The 22,011-nt window shown below is 35.2% G+C and overlaps 6 protein-coding genes across 6 annotated transcripts; 2 read left to right on the top strand and 4 right to left on the bottom strand.

The window, feature by feature from the left end:
• Positions 1-861: 861 nt before the first annotated feature.
• Bm10266 (Uncharacterized protein) lies at positions 862-1,213 on the bottom strand (the record flags this gene model as incomplete). The annotated part of the gene is made up of 2 exons (XM_043077915.1): positions 862-1,021; positions 1,113-1,213. 2 exons carry the CDS (start codon positions 1,211-1,213, stop codon positions 862-864), a joined length of 261 nt encoding a protein of 86 aa, XP_042933849.1.
• A 79-nt stretch (positions 1,214-1,292) lies between these two features.
• Bm5609 (UPF0224 protein C20orf65 homolog, putative) lies at positions 1,293-2,582 on the top strand (the record flags this gene model as incomplete). The annotated part of the gene is made up of 4 exons (XM_001898478.2): positions 1,293-1,444; positions 1,505-1,631; positions 2,189-2,290; positions 2,496-2,582. 4 exons carry the CDS (start codon positions 1,293-1,295, stop codon positions 2,580-2,582), a joined length of 468 nt encoding a protein of 155 aa, XP_001898513.2.
• A 984-nt stretch (positions 2,583-3,566) lies between these two features.
• On the top strand, positions 3,567-8,765 carry Bm10267 (Protein kinase domain containing protein; the record flags this gene model as incomplete). The annotated part of the gene is made up of 18 exons (XM_001898477.2): positions 3,567-3,619; positions 3,847-3,939; positions 4,174-4,243; positions 4,374-4,553; positions 4,694-4,842; positions 4,974-5,178; positions 5,318-5,479; positions 5,603-5,779; positions 5,901-6,018; positions 6,124-6,232; positions 6,381-6,537; positions 6,885-7,057; positions 7,181-7,252; positions 7,373-7,595; positions 7,786-7,948; positions 8,053-8,141; positions 8,307-8,420; positions 8,601-8,765. 18 exons carry the CDS (start codon positions 3,567-3,569, stop codon positions 8,763-8,765), a joined length of 2,472 nt encoding a protein of 823 aa, XP_001898512.2.
• A 1,437-nt stretch (positions 8,766-10,202) lies between these two features.
• Positions 10,203-11,266, bottom strand: Bm7173 (Uncharacterized protein; the record flags this gene model as incomplete). The annotated part of the gene is made up of 2 exons (XM_001898476.2): positions 10,203-11,051; positions 11,129-11,266. 2 exons carry the CDS (start codon positions 11,264-11,266, stop codon positions 10,203-10,205), a joined length of 987 nt encoding a protein of 328 aa, XP_001898511.1.
• An 874-nt stretch (positions 11,267-12,140) lies between these two features.
• Bm18200 (Uncharacterized protein) lies at positions 12,141-14,113 on the bottom strand (the record flags this gene model as incomplete). Its single annotated transcript, XM_001898475.2, has 8 exons — positions 12,141-12,148; positions 12,271-12,339; positions 12,593-12,687; positions 13,031-13,081; positions 13,172-13,239; positions 13,498-13,617; positions 13,710-13,783; positions 13,954-14,113. 8 exons carry the CDS (start codon positions 14,111-14,113, stop codon positions 12,141-12,143), a joined length of 645 nt encoding a protein of 214 aa, XP_001898510.2.
• A 746-nt stretch (positions 14,114-14,859) lies between these two features.
• Bm6204 (RING finger protein 4, putative) lies at positions 14,860-21,863 on the bottom strand (the record flags this gene model as incomplete). The annotated part of the gene is made up of 13 exons (XM_043077914.1): positions 14,860-15,026; positions 15,142-15,211; positions 15,315-15,409; positions 15,515-15,696; positions 15,847-15,976; positions 16,068-16,209; positions 16,370-16,547; positions 16,667-16,706; positions 18,051-18,166; positions 19,670-19,851; positions 20,154-20,219; positions 20,448-20,593; positions 21,815-21,863. 13 exons carry the CDS (start codon positions 21,861-21,863, stop codon positions 14,860-14,862), a joined length of 1,563 nt encoding a protein of 520 aa, XP_042933848.1.
• Between the last annotated feature and the right edge of the window lie 148 nt (positions 21,864-22,011).

The following is a 22,011-nucleotide window of genomic DNA, read 5'->3' as shown; positions in this document are numbered from 1 at the left end:
TTACTAAAGTATATTGTCAATACAAAAGGAAAGGAAATTCCTTGATCAAAAATTCTTCCAAACGAAAGAGTTCTCATCTATTTTGGCATTCCACATAACTTGGCAGTTCTAGCTAGTTGTTTTACTATTTCAGAATATTAGATGAAAACTGAATGAAGAGCAGTCTTTTCACTCAATTCTGCCACGGATTCGTCTTGCATTAACTTGCATTCTGAATGTAGGTTTTAGATTCTATGCAGCAAGCAATGAACAGAATTTATTTCAATACCAAAAGTCAGTTCCTCCACTGTCCACTGATTTCACAGCGATATTGGTCCTTCGAGAGCAAAACACAAAGTAATCAATAATTTCGCTGAATAAATCATCACTACTAAATTTGAATATTATAACTACCAATAAAGATGCGACCAGTTCTGTTGATTTTGATTAAATCACAACATGAACACTTTTATCGATTGAATGAATGAAAGAACAAAGCAAACTTTCAAGCTCCAGGCTTTCTAGCCAATGCCTAACCAGTTTCTCCTATATTTTGTTTCATACTTAAAAAACTTGTACAATGTTTGACATTTATTAGACTGCAGGTATGACATTCCAAAACAAAGCTTGCAACATTTGTCAATTCGTGTGACAGGCATGAGTACTTTAATCTTTCCAGTGTCTCGAAATCATGAAAGATTTCACTTGCAGCTTTTCCTAATAGCACTACTCACATCACCACCTATTCAGAAATCATTCAAGTTTGTTCGCTTCATAATACATTCAGCAACTGCTTAATCTTTTCTTTTTTCCGTAAATTTCAAGTCTTACCAAAATTTTCCAAATCAAATATACCATCGATTACTCAGTCTACAATCAAAACTAGAGCAATTTCAAGTAAAGCGAAAATGTCACGCAAAAACTTGCTGCTGAACGACCACTATGCCAGAAGCATATCAGCTTCGTTTTATCCGGTCTAGTGTGGTCCGGAACGGCTTCTGCAGAGTTCTCTCTTTCAGCACTGATTACTTCACCGTTGCTGCTACAACACCTAGGTGAAAAAACAAGTGACAAGTAAGAGAAGAGTTGTCTTGCCTACTCATCCTGACTGTTCGAAGAAATATGACACTAACTCATTCATTCCGAAGCAGAACAGAACTGGAAATCTCGTGGCAAGCTGAATCCGAGCCCAACAGAAACTACTCAGCTCGAGATTCCCGTCTGCGGGCTGCATGTTGCTGCTGCTCGTTGAGTACGAGTCGTGACGGTCTTTACAAGTTGACAGTATTCTTTTTCAGAATTTCAAGAGAGAGATGCAGTTAGAGAAGAAAGAAGACAGGACAGTCACATGTCCTTACGCCGAAGGTCACTCTCACACAGTACCTGTTTGCGACATGCCATTACACTTGGCTAAATGTCGTCGTTTATACTACAAAAGATATGGTGTTAAGACAGAACTGAAAAGGTAAAATGACTTGGTTGGTGGTAAAATGACGGTATCTTTCTGGTAGTTGCACAGTTTCAGATGTAAATATAACGGTTGCCATTATGTTCTTGCTCCGGAAGTGATGCTGCACGAACTGACCTGCCATAGTAGAACGCTGTATCAGGAATGCAAACGGAAGATGACATATCCTCCTGTGCCACTTAAAGTCGTTACTTCTTCAATTTAAACGGAAAGATGCATTCGGAGTTGGAATTGGATAGTTGTCTTTATTTGACAGTTTCTGATTAACCAAAGTTTAACCTTGTGAAACATTCCGTAAATTCCGAAGCTTTTTCTGTAATACTTGTTAGAGAATTAAGTATATTGTTGCGTTGTCGTGGGACAGTTCATCTTTATTTGTTAAATATAATTAATATTATCTGATTATTTCTGTTGACCTTTATCGATCACTTCTTGTTTTCACTTTGTAGATGGGATTGATGTGTCTGATTTGTTGGAGGGATTACCTGTGATTAAGCTGTGAAAAGCGATGAATTAGCTTACGGTTGTTGCCGTGAGGTGGAGAAATGAATGGAGGGTACTTGGCATGTCATAAATGAATGGATTCATTCACAATTTCGTTAATCCTTTCAATCAAGAAAGAAGTTAAAAATCTGTCTGAATAAATGTGATCTATAAGTAACTGCTGCAGTTGCATTTGCACTTCTTGAAGGACTTTACAATTGCTACAGGTGGCACATTCGATTCAGCGGAGACTTATAGCTAGCAGTGAGGCCAAGCCAGTCAGTGGCCATTGAGACATCGAATTTCGTTGGTGAGAAAGTGCGGTTTGAGCGCCGATACATTTACATGGCGGAGATATTTGTATGAGAACCCTATGTTCTGGTATTTCTACTGGTTGGTTGCTAGATCCGCTGCGAAGGAAGTACAGGGGAGCCGTAGAGACTGTGGTGTTTTCTGCATTGTCCCTTAGCTACTGAAGTTAGCTAATGGGGATCCATTTTAAATCTGGAATTATTTGTCAACGAGACGAATAGATGGTTGACATTTTAAAGCTTGACCTTTTCAGAGTTGTAATGTGGCAGATGTATTGCAACGAATGACCACTGTGTGTCGTGTGAAGATGGATGCAGTAGTGGTGAGTGATACGATGTAAGGTGTCTCCTGTGTGCGAGGTAGCACATGCTGATAAGGGGCATTCTCATTGGCAGTGTTAAGTGCATGCTGCGACTTACATCTCTTTGCCACTTATATCGCTGGACAGACCCGCCATACTGCACACGGCGCACCGCCACACACAAATGTACACATGCACACAAGTAGTACAGTACTGTGCCGATTTTCATAGGATGAGGATGGACAAAGGGGACACACGAGTGACACGCCCGTGTGCTCCGTGTGTGACCAGCGTCTTGTTATAACAGGAAAGACTACTGATGTTTTGAAAGAATTGTTTCCGTCCCTGGATTGTTGAGACAGTCACACACTTCGTCGTCCTGTGTTTTGTTTCACAACTTGCATTTTTCGTGCTTACCTGTAGTATTCCTGAAATCAGATTCATTTGAGGTCGGGAAATGTATCTGGCAAGTTAGTTAAGGGAATCAGTAGACCAGTTGTTGTGTGGACCTATGTGTTTAATGTAGTTGGACAGCATAGATAGCACAAAGGGAAGAAAATATACCGAAATTTTTAATTAGCTTACTGATGAACTTGTTGATTGAGTTGTGGTAATAATGTCACACTGCTCAATGTTTTCATCAGTTTGTGTTCGTTTATTGAAGTGTTTTTATCAAAACAATTGCTTTTATGAATTGTGCAGTGAGTATTTCATGGGTAATATCAATACGGATCAGATTATCTTAGTATTTTCTTTGGTCACGGATTAATAGACCTACTGTGAAATTTCTGCTGATCTTATAAATAATTATCGCTGGTTAATTTTTCGTTTTAATTTGTTCTGTCGAAATGACGTTTTTTTTTTCAGAAAATCATCATACAAATAAAATTTTAAGTTTCAGAATATAGCTATGCAAGGATTGTATCGTTGTTGATAGTGTCACAGTTTTGCTTAACTTATATACTTATTTATTTGTTCCAAACAGTGGTTGATCGTGGTTGATCCAGAGAAATGACAATGATTATGGATATCAACGGTAGTGACCCACTTCAGACAAAGAATACAGTGGATAATTTGTAAGTGCATTCTGAGATTGTAGCTATAGAGCTATTTGCAATATTTTGGCTTCCTAAAAACTCTCAATTCTTTATTGCAATATTTAATAAGATAAAACTCGCACTTGCCAGGCCTTTATTTCATTCCTAGGCAAGTCTTTATTCCTCAAAGTAACTGTCCTTTTGTCTATTTATTCCTCATTCTTTCCTTCCTGTTTATTAACCGTTAATATTTGTGCATTTTCTAGTTCTTCGTCACAAACATTATTTCACGGTTGTGGGGCAGTTGCATCGAATACTTTGCATGAAACTAGTGATGATATCTACGTCGCAAAAACTCGGTAATTTTCAATTTTTGCGAAAGACATGTTAAATTTCAAGAATTATAATTGCCAGAAACGTCATTTTTTCACGCTTCATTTTCGTGCCATTATGACTCAAAGTGGTATAGTTAAATTATGATTTCGAGTTCTCCATCGGAAACGTTATTTTACCTTGTATTATTTTACTTTCCATTCCTTGGAAAAATAAAATATTTCTTACCTACTTTTAAGCAATGTTTGGAAGTTTTACAGATATGTTGGAGAGATTTCACAAGCATCATGCAGCTCATTGTGTTCCGAAGAATTTGAAGAAGAGCAAAAAGTATGTTGAGATTACACTATCCATTCTCTAAATTCTCGAAACTTATTTGATTGCCTTACATGATAGTTCGATTCAGTTTATTATTATTTTACTGATCTATCCTTCATGAGTTTGGTTCATCCGATTTTAGAATGGCAGATTATTCTGGAGTTATGACATTTCTGATCAATGTACTTATCAGCATTCTCACTTAGCGCCTGGTCGTACCTCTTGTGTGTTCCTGGAAATGGCTTTGAAACGATTATATGCTCGAGACGATTTCGATGTGCTGGAAAGCTTAGGCGAAGGCTTTTTTGGTGATGTGTATAAGGTTCGTCCTTAATGAACTTGGAAAAAAAATTGAATATGCATTAATGAAACATTTTTGTTAGAGGATGAGATTCCTGATATCTGTGCAAAGTTTTATGAAAAGAAAAAGTTATTGTGAAGGACAAATAACAGTCTTTCTAGGTACAACATCGATTCACCGGAGAGATTATGGTGCTGAAAGTCGGTAAAGAACGAGAACGGGAAAATCGAATACGCATTAAAGCAAATGTGCTGAAAGAAGTTAATATGTTAAATCAGTTGACGTCGCATCCCAATCTGTTGGCGTTTCGGTAATGCGTCCATTTTTCCCATCACTGTATCGATTTAAGTATGTTGTGATTTAACTGGAATTATTTGACATTAGTGGTGACTAAGCTAAAAGACACCTACAATCGTTATTGAATGATAGTATCTTTTTTAGAGGTGTGTGTGTTGATTTGGCAGAGAAATCGTGGAATTTGCATATACTTATGGATTTCTGTGATGGGGGCAGCTTAAGTCGCTTGATATGTGACCATCAAAAATATTTCCGATGGAGTTTGCGATGCAGTTTAGCACGTGATATTTCATACGCTATGGATTTTGTGCATTCAAGGGGTATCATGCATCGCGATCTCACTAGCATGGTTTGTGCAGCTGCTTTCGTATTTGTGTAAATTTTGAATATGAGAATTGCTAAGAGAAGCATAAATAAAGATCGGAACAAGGGATTGAGGGATGGCTGGACGAATCTTTTATTTATAAAGTTTTTTTTTTCTTTCATAGAACGTTTTGCTGCAAAAAGTTGCAAATGGCAATTTAAAAGCGGTGGTAGCTGATTTCGGTTTGTCGTGCAGAATCCCGCGAATTGTTGAGAAGCTGACTCAAGTGGGTACTCCATTTTGGATGGCTCCTGAATGTCTTAAAGAAGAGTTTTATGATGAGAAGGTTCATTTTATGCTTGTAAATTAAGATAAAGAGATATTCACTGTGTTTATTCTTTGCGTCGCAAATATTATTATGTGGATTCTTTAATGAGAGGTAGTCAAATAATTTCAAGTAATTATTTAGGCAGATGTTTTCTCCTTTGGAATAATATTATGCCAGATGATAGCTAGGATTGACGCCGATCCAGAGGCAGGACTTTACCGAACTCACAATTTTGGTTTGGATTATGTTCGCTTCACAGCCCACTGTCCAACTGACACTCCTTTGGATATTCTGAACTTAGCATTTCAGTGTTGTTTGGTAAGATGTTAAGCTCAAAATTTGATTTGTTGACGTTATAGTACCACCTGCTATGTGCTTTTGTTTGTTCGCAACTTTGCTGTTTCTTGCATTTACACTAATTCATTAATGTTCATTGTAGATGGATCCAGCTGCTCGGCCCAGTTTTGTGTCTATCTGTGATTTCTTCACTAACTTCCGATTTCCTCGACATAAGGACTGTGATCAATCTTCATCGAGGCTGGTTGGAAGCGATGGGCGTTAGTATTCGCGAGATTTTTGCTCACACTTAAAGTCACATTGTTCCTTACCATTCTTTTTGAAATCTCCTTATTACTGAAATTAACAGGTAGTTAGTCTTATAGGATTGGAGCGCTCTTTGTCAGATGCAACTTTGAAATATTGGAAATCGAAACATTCGGAGTTATTTCCATCTGTTTTAAATCGAAAAGAGCAAAGCGGTGGAAGCCAAAGGTAATTTAATTATTTTGCTTGAGGGCTCGGAATAGTCATTCGTTCTCTCCACCATACTGCATGTAATTCTAGATTATCTGCTGACATTTTACAGTTTTAAATGGAACTTTAAACATATTGTTTCATTACTTGTTTAATATATTTATAGTGAGTGCAAATCAGTGAATGCAGTTCCTCTTCTGGTACTTCAAGAAAGTATGCCATGCGAAGATTTAAATCATACAGATAAGGATGAAGAGATGAGAAACAAGTCTCGGATGGAGGAGCTTGCAAGAAGTGTTGCCGTGGATGAACTTTCTGATGAGGTATTCTGCTTCCTTAAAAAATCAATATTTAAGTGGCTAAATAGTTATAATATCTAATTCTTATAGTTTATAGTTGTAATATCTAATTCTTTCAATGCGTAAGCTATTTCTTTTTTTTTTTAAGAACAAAAAATGGCATAGCTGAAATATAGAAAAAAAAGTCAAGGAAAATGTGACAATTTAAAAGTCAATAAAACTTAAGAAATTTCTGCTTAAACTTTCTTATTGAACAAAATTCATAAACATTTGCTTCTACTCCTAGTGAACAGTCTTTTAGTTTGAACTTTATTTAGAATGTTTATAAATCTCCACATGAGATGTGACTGAAGCGACTCTGTCTTTTTTAGATATTTTTGGACACGGGGAACCCGTTCATTGCCCACGAAATTTATAAAAGGACCCGTAAGTTAGCTTTTCCTGAAGCGAGTGGTCGAAGAAGAAGTGTTGTTTTGGATGTGAAGGAGTCAGTTGACATCAGTATAAACACAACCAATTATGACAGTAATTTTGCGGATTATAGGTATGTTGGGGCTGATGAAGCACTATTTGTTTAGATAGGAAAAATTGTAAGGATCCGTAACTATTTCACCGTTAAATTTATTATTTGTTTTGCAGTCATAAACTGATTGAAATTTCTTTGCAGCACCTTCTCGATTCACAGCAATGAGCAAGCAACCAATACAAAGAAGTATGGTCATCCTAGAAGGATTTCAAAGTAAGTTACCAGCTGTTCACATTGAATCATTTCCTAAGGCTCTTAAACAGTTGAACAGAAACATGGCTATTTAACATCTTTAAAATAATCTATATTGAGTTTTTATAAATAAAAATTCAGAATTATTCGTCGCAGTGCGTCACTTCCCATTTCATCAACGAATACATCGTGGATGAGACATTGTGCCACATTTGATCCATTACTGCCATCATCATCATCATCATCATCATCATCAACAGGCTTAACAGCAGCTGTAGTTGGACAACGTGACAAAACTGATCACATCGGTGAGCACTGTGTGCTGAAAGGTCAAATGTCGATGGCCTTCAAAAATAAGGATCAGGTAGATTTGATCTATGCTAAATGAATATTATTGCTTTGTATGTTCGAATATAACGCTCGTTTGTTTCCACATACCTTGTAAGAAATTTAACTTTGTCATTTTCAATTAGTTTTTACAGATTTAAGCTTATTTGAACCATTAGCGAGAAGTTAGAGAAAACATTCATTCCGAAAGATTTTTTTTTTTTAAGAAATTCACTTCACGTCGATGTCGGTCAACTTTTTCGAACGAAACACTACTCAGTCCCAGTTCTGTGGACAATAGGCGAGCCAAAGATTTCTCCTTATCCGTAGACAAAGGGATTTTAAGTCGTAATATTAACGAGCTTACTTTCGAACGCTGGAAAAGCGACAGTAAGTTTCTACAAAACATAGGATACTACCACGGAGCCATCCGTCAAGGACATGCTGAACTGAAATTAAATTAATATTAAGTAGTTCAGAACTGTATTTTTCAGGCAATTTTGCCAGCTTTATGCTGCAGCAAGGCAATGATGTGGTCATACAACAACCCTTTTCAGTAGGGTTATCTGCTAGTAAATATTCTGTAAGATTTTCAATAATTATCATTTTCGCTGAAGATTCATTAATAAGTGGGGAGTAAAAGGTACGGTTGCTAAAAAGCAAACGGACTGATTGTTTTCGCCACAAATAAAGAAAAGTCAATAAAATGAAAAAATTGGATGTGTTTCCATAAAAACACATTGTTTAGGAAGAAACATTTGTAAACAGGACATCATTACTTCCGAACAGAACTCCTAGTGATGAATTCACTAATGGAATACAACGTATGCGGAAAGCCGACTATAATAGGTGCCGTGTCCAGGTAAACCTTGTTTTAGTTCTGTAAAATAGAATAAAATAGAGCCTACGACTGTTCATACTTAGCATATGATTCCAATTTTATACTCTAAATTTATACTCTAGATAATTTTTGGAATTGTTTACTTTATTATTGTCTCTTTAGTAACCGTGCAATCTCATATCGGAGAAGTCCCATTTTTAGGTGATACGGGACACAATTGTACATAAGGGATCAGTGCGCGGTGCCACTATCTTAGATCCTTTTTGTGTAACAGGCCTAAAATGCGGTTCTTGTCGTAAACAGGGAATGGCGCATGCAGATGGTAGACATGTCCCTGCAAATGACGAGTACTGCGTTGTTCTGTGAGCTGATACGATGTTAACATAGTTTTAGCGGTGCAATATGAAAATTCTCTTTGCTGGTTTGTAATACAAAGGCACACAGGAAAGAAAAAGCAAAAAAGACGGTGTTGTGATGGGAAAACCTTGCACATTCCAAATCTATCTTGTACGCTACATATTCCTGGAATTCAAGCAATGCGTAATGAAGCATTATGATGATAAAGCAGCTAGTGGGAACATGTTAAATTTTCTGTAATAATGCTCAATAAGCAATGCTATCACTGTTAGTATTCACTTCATTATTTGTTTCGCTGTAATTGCTATTTCTTTCTTTGATTGTCTCCGTCGAGAATTCCTACATTAACGCTATTCCCTGGTATTGCAACTATATTCCTTGATCGTTTTAAAAAATATCGTACTGCCAGCCGAAAGGTAGCATTATCTGATCTTTCACTAAAACCCATCTCTCTGTACAAATTTCTCTTATGCCGACTAAGTTCCTTTATATTGGATAGGAAATTAGATAGAACGAACAGTTACTCATATATAGTCGCAATTGATGCTAAAGGATAGTGGACGACCTTGTTCCCAGGATGCACTATGCAACAGAAATGTGTAGTTAAGACAGGGCAAAACTTATTTTTCAGTACATCTATTCCTCCTCCTGTTGTAACTAAAAAATGCTCTTCAATGATGAAATAATTTTGTTTTGAAATTATCACTAGGAAAAAAAGTATATGAAAGTTGCTCACAGCTGTTTATTGTCATACCATGTGTATTAAGAAGTGTAGAACACAATGGTTTACGAAAATATTCAAACTCAACCTCCTATACCTCGGTATTTTCAAGTGCGGTTTCCGAGGCCTAATAAAATTTGGTGTGTAGAAATTGTCAGTTACAATATAAGGAACTTCATCGATAATGTTCGTGGCAATCGCGGTCCAAACTGTACGGACTACCGTCGTAGAAATAGGTCGCAAATATCGTTGCAAAGAGTCATGCGACCTCCTGTGCAGATAACACACAAAATATTTATTAATAATAAGGAACCAGTACTACAGAGAGTATAAAGAGCAACTAAGATGTGTGTCATATAAATTTGGTATCTCTTGGAAAAACTGCTAATTTCCGGTTAGGGCGTACTGCAAAACAATACTAAACTAACTCTTGCGGGAATGATGCTGGGTAGAAAAAGGTCATTTTGACGAAGATAAAAGAGCATAAGATAACAAATGATCAGTTCCTTCAAATATTCGTCAGTGCTGCATCCCGCCTGTAGTCGCGCACGGTCAGCTTTCAAATCCATTCACTCATCGAGGTAAATATCTTTAAAATCATAAAGTTTGTTTACAGTAAATACTTCACAAATCCAGATTCTCCTGACCAGTTGAAATTTTGATTAAGAAGGCCCTGAGTGCATCGAGCCAGCTTCCAACAATTTTACCGGTATTTCCGCCCGAATTTATTCTCCATCACCACAATCTTTAAATAAACTCGCTGAAGATATTGCTTCATCAGTAAATCCTAGTGTATACTGAAAAAGTGGAACAATGTCAGCATCAGATGGACCACACGGAAATTGATCATCCATCATGGAGACTAACTTGCTCAGCAATCTAAATTGCGTCTGAAGCATCAATTGTTCATTAACTAACAACCTGTAATCAGAAGCACTGACTTCTGGCTTTTCAACTTGCAATACCTTCTTCCAAGTAACATCTAAGGAGATGACCAGTCGGTGGTTGTAAGGTCGGAAAAGAGGTATAATTACTGGCACTTTGTTCTTATCGGACAATATTTCGAATATCGCGGTGCTACACATCAAATCACATGAAGTGTTTGTTGCACTGGCAGATGTGATGCCCTGTTCCGAGTGATCATTTCGATGCAAATTAAAATTGTTAAAATAGAATGCCTCCGGGTTAGTAACCAAAATTCCATGACAGTCGGCAGCATAATGCTTTATTTCATTTGCAAAATCTTTATGTGGTAGGAATTTAATCAGTTTCAAGAGCACAAGCTCACGGAACTGCTCCACATTACTAACCAACGCACATCGATTGCAACACGATTCATCTAACCGTTCGTCAAAAAAGACCGGTAAAAAAGCAGTCGTCTTATGTCCACGGGCAATAAAATAAAACAAAATCTTCACCAGAGCTTGCACCGGGTATGGTTTCATAATCTTGAATCCTGTACGTGTCTTTCCGGTTGCTTTCATCTGTCCAACGTAGTTCTCAAAATACATATCATCGTTCATTGCGTACTTTTCATCGTAGCTGACGCCAATCAACGGTCCATCAATAACAATCTACTAATTATTTGCATTCAAATTCTCATGATTCTACATAGTCAATCACAAAATCCTATCTAAACAGTGCAACTAACCGGTCGTAGCAGTGTTCCTGCCGTACGATTGACTAACGACCGCTTGACGTTTTCAAATGATATGATTTTTGATAAAGCCACATCGCAAATGATATACTTACTGTTACTACCATTATCCTCATCCGCTTGCATCTCCATTGAAATCCTTTGACAAATCCATACAAAAAAATAAAATCAACATGCAGCAATTTTTAACTGTGTTATTATGCATTTCCATGAAAAGTCAGGAACGCCTGCCTCTCCCTTATCCTTATAGGGGTTCACTTTTAGTAGCAAAATATGAACTGTGACATGACAACTTTACGTAATAGATAGGAATTTGAAAATCAAGGCAAAAGACCTTAACGAAATTTGTCAATAAATATATAACGCATAAAGAATATTTATCAAACCATACAATGGAGATCGCACAGTGAGTAATAAAATAAAATATTTGAAAAAGTGTACTCTCAGTAGTGAAAGTTACTTCTCTTCTTGGGAACAGCGACATTCGTTAAATATTCCTCGTGAATCAGATATTTCCCTGGAATAAAACATTGGTTTCGAAGAATCAAAGTAAGGATGCAACATGTATTACCGCAAGGAGATCAGCAGGAATGTTTCGAGTCCATGATATCATTCTCATTTCCGAATCAAAATTTCTCCCAACTAGCAGGACAGTTTAATCTATCTTTGGCGAGCATAGGTACTAATTAAAATATAACGAAGAGCTTTTGTTTTATTTAAACATTCTTCTGTGTCAACGACCTTGCAAAAAGCGCAGTTGATGGGAATTTTAATTTTTTAATAACTTTCTCTAACTTGGTTGTCACATCATTCTGTAATTTTTCATATGACTCAATAGTAGAAACCTCAATTTTTTTCTATTTCTTTTCCAGTAAACATTTGCTGTCGCAGAAAGTATAATATAATTTAGTAAACACCTCTTGAAAATAATACTGACCACTCATCAAGGTAACGGTTTCACGATATCCGAAGAGCCACTGAATTCTTTACTGATATTTTCGCCATATCAACAACCTCAACATCTCAATTTTTCAATACATCATTTTTGCAAATCACACTTCATTAAGGAAACCAGTAATTTTTGGAAAATTACAGCTATATATAGAAATGATAAAAGAAACATCCAGAAATTTTACCAGTGACATTAAGTGAGCAGGTCGAATTTTCAATAATTGATGACTCTGTACCCGATTTCGATATGCTTTCTGCAGATAATTGTTAAAAATGAAATTTCATCATGGATATTCATCACATGTTCAGAGTTTTTCACAATAAGGGAACTTATGTTAGATAAATAATATAGTAAAATTAAGAATGTTAAATAAAAGTAAAATCATGCTGTTTCATTATAAATTGTATCACAGCGATGAATTCTACAGATGTGAATAAGCATAAATTTTATGGCTTTTTTTCTAAGAATTTCTTCTTTAAAGAAAAAGGATATATTAATATATAAACCGGAGATGATTGATGTTTTCGACGCTTCCATATTATGCATTGAATGCAACTTCTCGGCCGACGTATTTAATTGCAATAGAGGAGTGTTCATGTCACTAAAAAGAATGGGAAGGTAATGATCCATCTTTTGCCATCAACAATAAGCAACTATATACCTTCACGGAATTAAATTACCAGCACTGTGCTTCCATTTTAAATACTGACTTCATACTGGATGTGACTAATCATAGATTTTATAGGTTTTCTTCAACCCTTTATTGATATAACTTATTAAGCTTTTGGCTCTCGAATTTTATTTATGAATCATGGTAGTACTCTGTTAGATTAATTGAACTTTGCAGGACGGTACATTATTCTGCACCCAATCTTGTGAAAAAACTTCAACTCGAATTTTACAGGATGACAAATAAGCAGGATGAGAAATAAGCAATGACTTACTTAACTGATATATTATTATGCTGTGGAAGTCCAACTTTATTCATCAACTCTCTGCAAATTTTTGCACTCAAAAGCACAGAAGAAGAATGAAGGCACTTCTAGCTTTTTCGCTGAACATAAATTCCCAGAAGCAAATCATACCTTTCCAAAATTGTTTTCTTGTGTAGAACTTCGCAACAAAATCGACGAAGTTTTTCATAATTAGTTCTCTAGAATTCGAAAAAATAATATACTGATTCTTCAAAACAGAATACATGGAAAAGCATGAAACAATTAAAAAATCAATAGGCAGCCAATAAAAAAAAAAAAAAAAACATTTAGAAAAATTTCACGAAATAACACATGAACTATCTATTTCAGTAATCATTAATCTATCACACTCTTTCATTAAATTTTGATAGTTATTCAAAACAAATAAATTCGGCTGATAAATGACCAGAAAGAATGAAAAAACATCACGAGCTAACCATTATATTAAAGCGTTTCATCAAACATGCAGCATGCATTGTTTGAAATTTGATTACTTGCATAACTTCAACCATTGAATCAGTCAATAATTCTCTAGGACATCGGAAGTAACTTCGAACCTGAAAAAAAAAAATTGTCCAGAATAAGAGGTAAAAGGACGATATTAGCACCAGTCACTTATGGAATCTCGTGCTGCAACTAAAAAACGAACCGTTTCAGGCATATCACGGCTGATCTTGCAAATTGTAATCTTCTTCTTGCAGTAGAGACATACATGAGCCACATCTGTAACACTTACTAAAGAGTGGACCGAAATGTTGACTACAAGGAAGTGACCATTTCACTCCAGAATGTTCACATGTAGAAGCATGGAAGCCTTATCTATAATATTTTTGTCGCCTACAGAAAAGAACCACAGCATCACTGGTTAAACGAACATCACAACAACGACTAACCTTGGGAAGATGCAATACCAATTAAACATTTGTTGCAGAATATGTGGCCACATTTTGTCAAAAAGAATGCAATGTTTGGAGACGAGATCGACGCTGAACGGCAACAGACATTACACATAATCCAACGTTGTCCTGGTATGGCATCATCGTTGTCCGACATTTCATGAAAAAGAATTAAATTTTGCTGAAGGAAGAATTAAGAACACCTCACTGCATTAGATGTTTACGATTATTACCGATATCACTTTCTGCAACTTATCGAATACCTCATGACAAATGTGAGAGAAAAAAATGAATCATTCAATCATGATGAATTTCGATATTTGCGCAGAACATTTCATTATTATTAACAATACATTCTAATGATGTTGAGAAACGATGAAATAATAGTGAAATCTTAATTTAGGGTATGTAATGATATTTTTTTTATACCACATATTTACAAAAGCAAAGAAAAAAAAAAAATCGAATACAAGTGTAACATCTATATAACCTGACTGGGTTAACACATCAAAACGTAGTCAATAATTGCTACAAGAAAAAGAATATAACAAATAATTTATGTAAAAAAAGCAGCTCAACAAATCCTGAAATACATATAACTTTCTTCATGCAAACGAATAGATGAAGATGGGTATTACGAAAAATACCGCAGAGTTGTTAGAAGCATTTTAAGTCATGCAGATATCGATGAATTTTATTTGAGATTTGGATTCAAATCTAATTTTTTCCGTAAATGGTCATCACAGAGGAACAAAATAGCAGATAAAGTACAAGTCACAGATCTGCTAGGAGATATTTAATAGTTTTTGAGGTATCTCATAGCTTCCAGAAACTGTAATGATAACAGCACATAATAACTATGGAGCATTGTGATTATAAGACAGCAAGTATGTCACTGAAATATCACAAGATGAGGACCTCAAGTATAGCAGTTCTCTGCTCGCACGCTACTTTTTTACCAATTTTTCTGGCTGCTAATAGAGCAGCTCCTAAAGCAGGTGTTTCCAGAAGAGTGTAGAGTGTTACCTTTCCAATTCGACTGCCATTACTTTTGAGTCCGTGTACAAAACCTACAAAAACACAATATGAATTAGGAAAAAAGTTCAAATTGAAATCACTTCTACTTGAAAAATCTCCTTAGAATATAATAAATTAATCACTTTATCAGTCAAATAGCAATCTTACCATCCTTTAACAATTCCCAACTTCGCCATACAGAACCAATCAGTAGAAGCGGAGCATTGTGGAGCATTTCCTATAATACACAAGATCACTGAACAGGAAGAGCAGCTAGTATTATCGTCTAATGAATCCTGGATGAGACTAACGCTTGAACTGAGACAAGAATAAAGTCCAACCTCATCGAAATTTCTTGAAATTGCTCGTACGTGTAAGCCAAGTTGCTCACCAGCATCGCGAAAAACTAGCCGAACAAGAGGATCATCATTTGCTTCTGAAAGAAGATGAATCTAACTTCCATAAAATTGAGTTCTGAAAACAGGTAACTGCCACATCAGGGATAAAAATGTCTCAAAACAGACCCGAAAAGAATAAAAACCTTTAGCAACGTGAGCGGCGAAAGATGCAATTCTGGATTTATCGAAATTAGTATATAAAATGTCCAAAATACCGGCTTTGTCAGACAAATCAAAAAATTCGAGAAACAATCGTTTTGTTTTTGAAATCGAATGAGGTGACGGATGAAGTCCATCTTCCTCGTCAAATATACATTGAATTAATCTTTAATCTTTCTTCTATATAGTTAACAAAATTTGAAGTAATATTAAGTTTCATAAGAAAACAGCAAATCGAAAAATGCAAAGATAAAAAAACCAGCTCAATACAAGGACAGTTTTTAACAATACAAGAAATATGCAATCAGCACAATACCTCCTTGCGATCCAAAATGCGCTACCACCATCACCAATTTGATGTCCCCAACCGCCAACACCATACACGCTACTGTCAGCCTTTAATAATCGACAAGCTGAACCGGTCCCTGCTACGATTACCGCACCACCTATACATATATTCTACTCCGTCCTAGGGTAGATCAAAATGATACTTAAAATTTTAAATTTTAAAATCAGTTTAACACAGCATATTCTCACCGTTCTGGAATGAAGCAGCAGCTGCAACAACAGCATCAGAGGACAGCGAAAACTCGACTGCAATATCCCCATGTTGATCTTTCAAAAAGTTAATCAGTCTTTGGTTGCTTTTTTCATCTTCAGCTCCCGAGAGGCCCATTCCCTTAATATGGTTGAAGACTGAAACCTATAATCACCAAAATGTGCAGATCACCTCAAACGAATACGGAACAAACTTCAAGTTCTAATTAAGCTAACTTTTATTCTTAAAATCAATCACACCGCGAAACGAAATGCCTGGTTTAGCTTAAAAAATTCATTACCACAGCTGCAAGAGGACCAACGATCCCAACTTCTTTTTTAGCCATTTGAATCCATTTTGCTATTCTGTCCGCAACCACATCGAATCCATCAAGACAGCAATTTAGGCCAGTCCGACTCCACTCGCCATATCGCTTGCCAGCTTCATCAATAAAAAGAAGTCGAGACTGCGTTGCACCACTGGAATCTATAGCTGTACCAAAAATCAACAATGTGAAGGATTGTTGGAACATAAATGACAAATAGGTTAATAATATGTTCAACCCATCTAGAAACAAACTAGTAATTTAAAATAATACCCTTCGATTCCAGCAAATATTCTCGACGCTTCCATAAAATCTGCAACGATTACTATCAAACATTAAAAAAAAAAAAAAAAAACTTCTACAGCACTCGTCTTATATTTTTACAATTACAAATTATAAAAATATTCAAAATCTTATCCCCTATTAGTTTTGTATTCATCATGTTTCACCTCTAACTCAGAAAATTAGAAGCCTTTCGTGTACGAATCATGATTTTTCATTCATACTTTCATTCGGCAATGTCGCAAGAACAAAAAAAAAAATGTGTCAGATCATGCTTTAAATTCTGTTGTTATATCTACTATGCAAGATAATTTCAGCTTCCCATTATTAATAGGCACCATCTAGTACGCTTATTATTTACAATAAGGAGCTGCACAAAATATCAAAAATGATTCGCTCATAAGAACTCCTCACGTGAATCATGAACATTACCAAGAAAATGTCAACCGAATGCGAATTTGGACTTTCATCTTATTAAGGACTCAAACAATTTTGGCAAGGAATAGAACTGGAAAGGCAGAAAAGCTTTCACTATTTTAAATAAAACTGGAAATCCTTTTGATAGTTCTAAAAATAAGCTCATAAAATAAACATGCACAAGCAGCATTATTCAACCAAATTGAACACATTTAGCAGACACTTGCAATTGACGTACAGGAATGGATCTGCAGGAAAACATAGATTAACGAAGGTTGCGAGAGGGAAAAATCGATTCAAAGCAAATGAAAACACATTGCAGGAAAACAAATACATGTGTACATGGACATTGTAACATTGCACACTGAAATTTTGTAGTGTGCTGCCATAAGGTACATGTACTTTCGAAGCAGAAAATAAAGCAATGGTAATATAATAAAGAGAGTCTTGATAACATCTCTAAATCAACATGTAAAACATCACTACAATTTAAGAAATCCGTATGTTTGTAAGATAATGCAATTAATTCCACAACTAAGAAAACAAACATCGACACTATAAGCAAAACAATCCGTCAACTGCTCATCACACGGGAAATAAAATCAATGAAGAAAAAGTAATGCAAGTATTGTCATCAGTGGTACTTCTCGTAAAATTTGAATTAGGCATTCGAAAAAATACATGTGATATATGTGTTCATCGAAAAACCGGAACTACAGCGAAATTATGTAAAAACTACAAAAATGTAAAGAAGTCCGCGGTGTTACACTCACTGAGTCTGAACCCAACTACTGCATATAACAAAATAAAACAAAAGGACAACAAAACCACAAAACATTTGCAATCTAGTAACTTAGTCGATATCTTTACGGACAAACATAATATATTGTTATGAGAGAGACCAACACAATATACAGCACAAGAGTTCAGCTATCAATTCACTATTTTACTAGTTTACCTGTTTTATTGAAAATGATCCCAATGTGAATTGTATGAAGATCGGTGTGAACAACGCGCACACGTCTACAACATAACTTGTTTAGTAGAAGCAAATCCTCGATCGACCAATTGCTGCTGAAAAAAATTATACTTGAAAATAGTAAGAAAACAGAAGCATCAGCTTTACGGTACCATATCTTATAACACTGCAGAAGTTTATTCATCATTAAAAAATGATTTAGCTTTTCAAATTTATGTAGCCATATTTGCTAATTTATTAATCTGCTAGAATTTATCAAAAAAAGTCTAATCAACTATCAAGCAAATAAATAAGTGGAAAAAGATAAACACTCCCAAACATACAACAGCCTTTTTCACTTCATAAAACCTAATGAGCACATCATCCATTATTATAAATATTTGAAAAATACGATTAGAAAAAAAATGAGTTCCAGAACGGATATTTCAAACCGGTCTAGTTTGTCCGTCAATAAGGGTCAATGGAAATATATTGTTACGCTTTATGGAACATCCACCATGATTAAAATGAGAAATTTCAAAGGAAAACTAAGTAAGATTGTAACTAAACATAATAACTCATGTACGGAAGAAGATGAATTTGAATCTATTCTCCTCTCAAAGAAAACTTTCTGCACTACACTGCTTTCCACTATAAGTGCATCTCCATCAAGCAAATGTAACTGACAGAGAAGCTTCTATTGAAGAATTTACGAAGGTTGCAGGCCATTAAGAAATCTGAAAGGATGGTTGCTACTAATGAAGAAAAGCATCTCTCAATGCTGCCTGGTGAAGTGAAGTGAGATTAGATGTTTCATGGATGAAAGAAGAATAGAAGCATCGAACGATTAATAACTACTTCATTCTTCATGATTTCTTCAACCATGACTGATACTTTTGTTCTTGATTTCCACTAAAAATGGATGATTATCCATTATTTTCTCCTATTCAGAAATGTAACAGATAAAAAGTGAAGGGAGATCTTTCAATATTAAAGCTTTTGCTATGAAATAGTATTCGGAACAAAGAAAAAAAAAAACGGATGAATAATGCTCAATAAATCAGTTAAATAATATTACAAATTTAAAGGACATTCATTATAGGAATTAACAACGAAAGCTTAATAAGAAAAATGAAAATTTATATTTGAAGGCTATTAGTTTTACTTTCTTGTCGGTATAAATTACATCAAACCACACAGGTTAGACTTTAACTTGAAAGCTCGCTGACAGCAAAATCTTTCTAAATGTTTCGCAACTGGACAGAATAAGATGGAAAGGTCATGATGACTACATGAAATAGAGCTGATGAAAGTGTACACCTTGGTCTTATGATAACAGAAAGAAAGATCAGTTATACCTAAACTGAATGAAAAGATTTTAGTCCAAAAAATAGATTACAGCTGGAAAGTAAAAATTGGAAATAATCTGTGATGGATTTATTTCGGTGAAGTTCATATTGCAAAGCAAAGAAATAATTTTAAGAAGGTAAAAAAAAAAGAAAAAAGGTGCGTTGCAAAAATTTATTGAAAAATAAAGAAAGAATATTACAAAAAAAGAGCTATCACAAGAAGGCATAAATTAAAAGCTAAATTAAGAAAGAAAAATGTAATAACGATACTTCCTCTCTTCATAAGCAAATATGCATGTCGCTTTGGGATACAGCTGTAATAATAATGCAACAGTATGCACAAACGGTTCAAACACTGTAATATCGTAGAAAACATCTGCTGCTAAAATGTAATGCAACACAAGAACATCATCCATAACCTGATTAAGGTCTGAACCATTCCAGTCTAAATCCTAGAAAACAAAACTTAACAATTCATATGCACATAAATAAGTTACAATATTTAAAAAAAAAAACTTGAGGAAATAAAGACAAGAACAAGACAATCTATCTACTCGATAAATACCACGAAATTAGAAAATACAGAGTACACCATCTAAATTAATTCTGTCAATGTTAGCAAAAGAATTTTTTAATCTGGTCATTTTCCTATCGAAAATTATTTGAACATTGATAAACTAAAGGTAGTATGACCTGCCAACAAATGAAACAATTCAATAGCATTAATCATTTTCTATTATATAAAGTTGCTTACCTTTATTAAGAAACAATTCTCGTCAAGGTTATTCACAACACAGTTTTGTTTCAAGATTTTGAAGGCCTAAAATAACAAATGAATAAGGATCTTTTCGTTAATAGAGGCAACAAATGGAAGTTTTGTGTTTTGAATACAGATATCGAGGACAAGATGCCTGCTCCTTACTTCTTCGATTTCTAGGCAATTTCCGGATAACAACAGGCAACAAGCACTGCTGTCCATAAACAGGGCATTTTATTAATTGCCATATCCAAATACAAATCATTAAAAACACGTTATAAAGATGATCACCTCTTCACTTTCGGGATGATCTGTAAAAATAACCAATTTGGCTCCACATTTCGCAGCAACTAATCCCGGTATTCCAGTGCAACCGGCGCCCAATTCAAGAACTGTACATCCTTCGAATAGATAATGATGTGCAGAGATATAGTCACCTGCATCATTGGTTTTATGTTATATACAGCGAGCACTGATTATATTTCTTGTAAAAATTCTTCGATAATATTTCATACTTAGTTCCGGTGACAACGCCAAAGAAAAAACCTTAAGGATTTTGTTCAAGAAAACATATTTGGATTCAAAGTCCATTATGTATACCATTTCTTGTTTTTTCACTGTTGTTTTTTTCGCAAACTAACAAAATAACCAACAACCCGAAAATTTTTGGACATTTATTAGTTTCCGAATAAAGAACATACTCTCATAAATATTACTAATCGAAAAGATGCAAGGACTAACGAAGAAAATTTTGCACTTTCCAAGTTTTCTGGAGCACATTTACAAGCTAAAGATTAAAAAATTGCTATCTTGTGTACTAGGTCCAAACAATGGAGAATGCATGCCATTTATAAGAAGTCAAGAGCAAAATTATCGAATTGACATGCTGTTTTAAGTTTGTCCAACAATTAAATCGAAACCCGAGAAAACTGTCAATAAAAGGAAGACCAGAAGAGCAGAAAAAACCATTCCACCTTCACATTTCAGATTAAGAAAATAATTGCATTCGAGAAGCAAATTAAAAACGCTCTTCTTCAGAATTTTTCTTTGTAAATTTAAGCGAATAAAGGAAGTGAAGATCGCGTACAAATATAAAGCATTCCATAACCGGCTTACTTTTTCGTCTATGGAATAATATATTCTCGGTACTTTCTTTTTTGCAGAAAAAGTAACGGAAACCAATGGAACAAGTTCCGAGCTACATACTGCTAGACATAATTAGATCATTTCTTCGACAAGTGATATTGTCAAGATTGAATTGATTATTTCTTATGAGAAGAGGTTAATAATTACTAGGGCAGCATCCTTATTCGGACTGTAACTGTTCAACAATTTTGCTTCAATTTAAATAGATATTTAAATAGATTTTAAATAGATATTGTGAGACGGAAGAAGCTCATTAGGTTTTATTTTTTAATGTCTCGAAAAAGAGCATTTCAGGATGGGATCGAGGACAAGTAGAAAACAAGTTATACAGAGAAGCAAACAACGCATCAATAAGAAAGGATCACTGTCAGTTTACATATAATTTAAGATTATTATAAATTCGCAGGTGTTCTTGAACCATAAACTGGAGATGTCACAACCGAAGCGAGGGAGAGAATGAGTGAGTGAAAGACTGAAAGACGCAAGGAAATAGTTATACAAGGACAACTTACCGAGAACTTCACTGCTCTGCCACACATGTCGCCAGTGTTCCGCCATCATTCAGTGGTGACAAGCCCTGGTCCCTTCCAGATATCATTAAAATTATCCGACTCCACCGGAAGGCTTGCGACTCTTTGCACGTGGTCGAAACCATACTGTGACAAAATGCAACGGTCCGTCCTTGCTCCTCCCTTCCCGTCGACCCTTC

This window comes from Brugia malayi, assembly GCF_000002995.4.
Source record: "Brugia malayi strain FR3 genome assembly, contig: Bm_v4_Chr2_contig_001, whole genome shotgun sequence".
NCBI classification, from domain to species: Eukaryota; Metazoa; Nematoda; class Chromadorea; order Rhabditida; family Onchocercidae; genus Brugia; species Brugia malayi.
The sequence above is the reverse complement of the archived record's forward strand: the minus strand, read 5'-3'. Positions and strand labels throughout refer to the sequence as shown.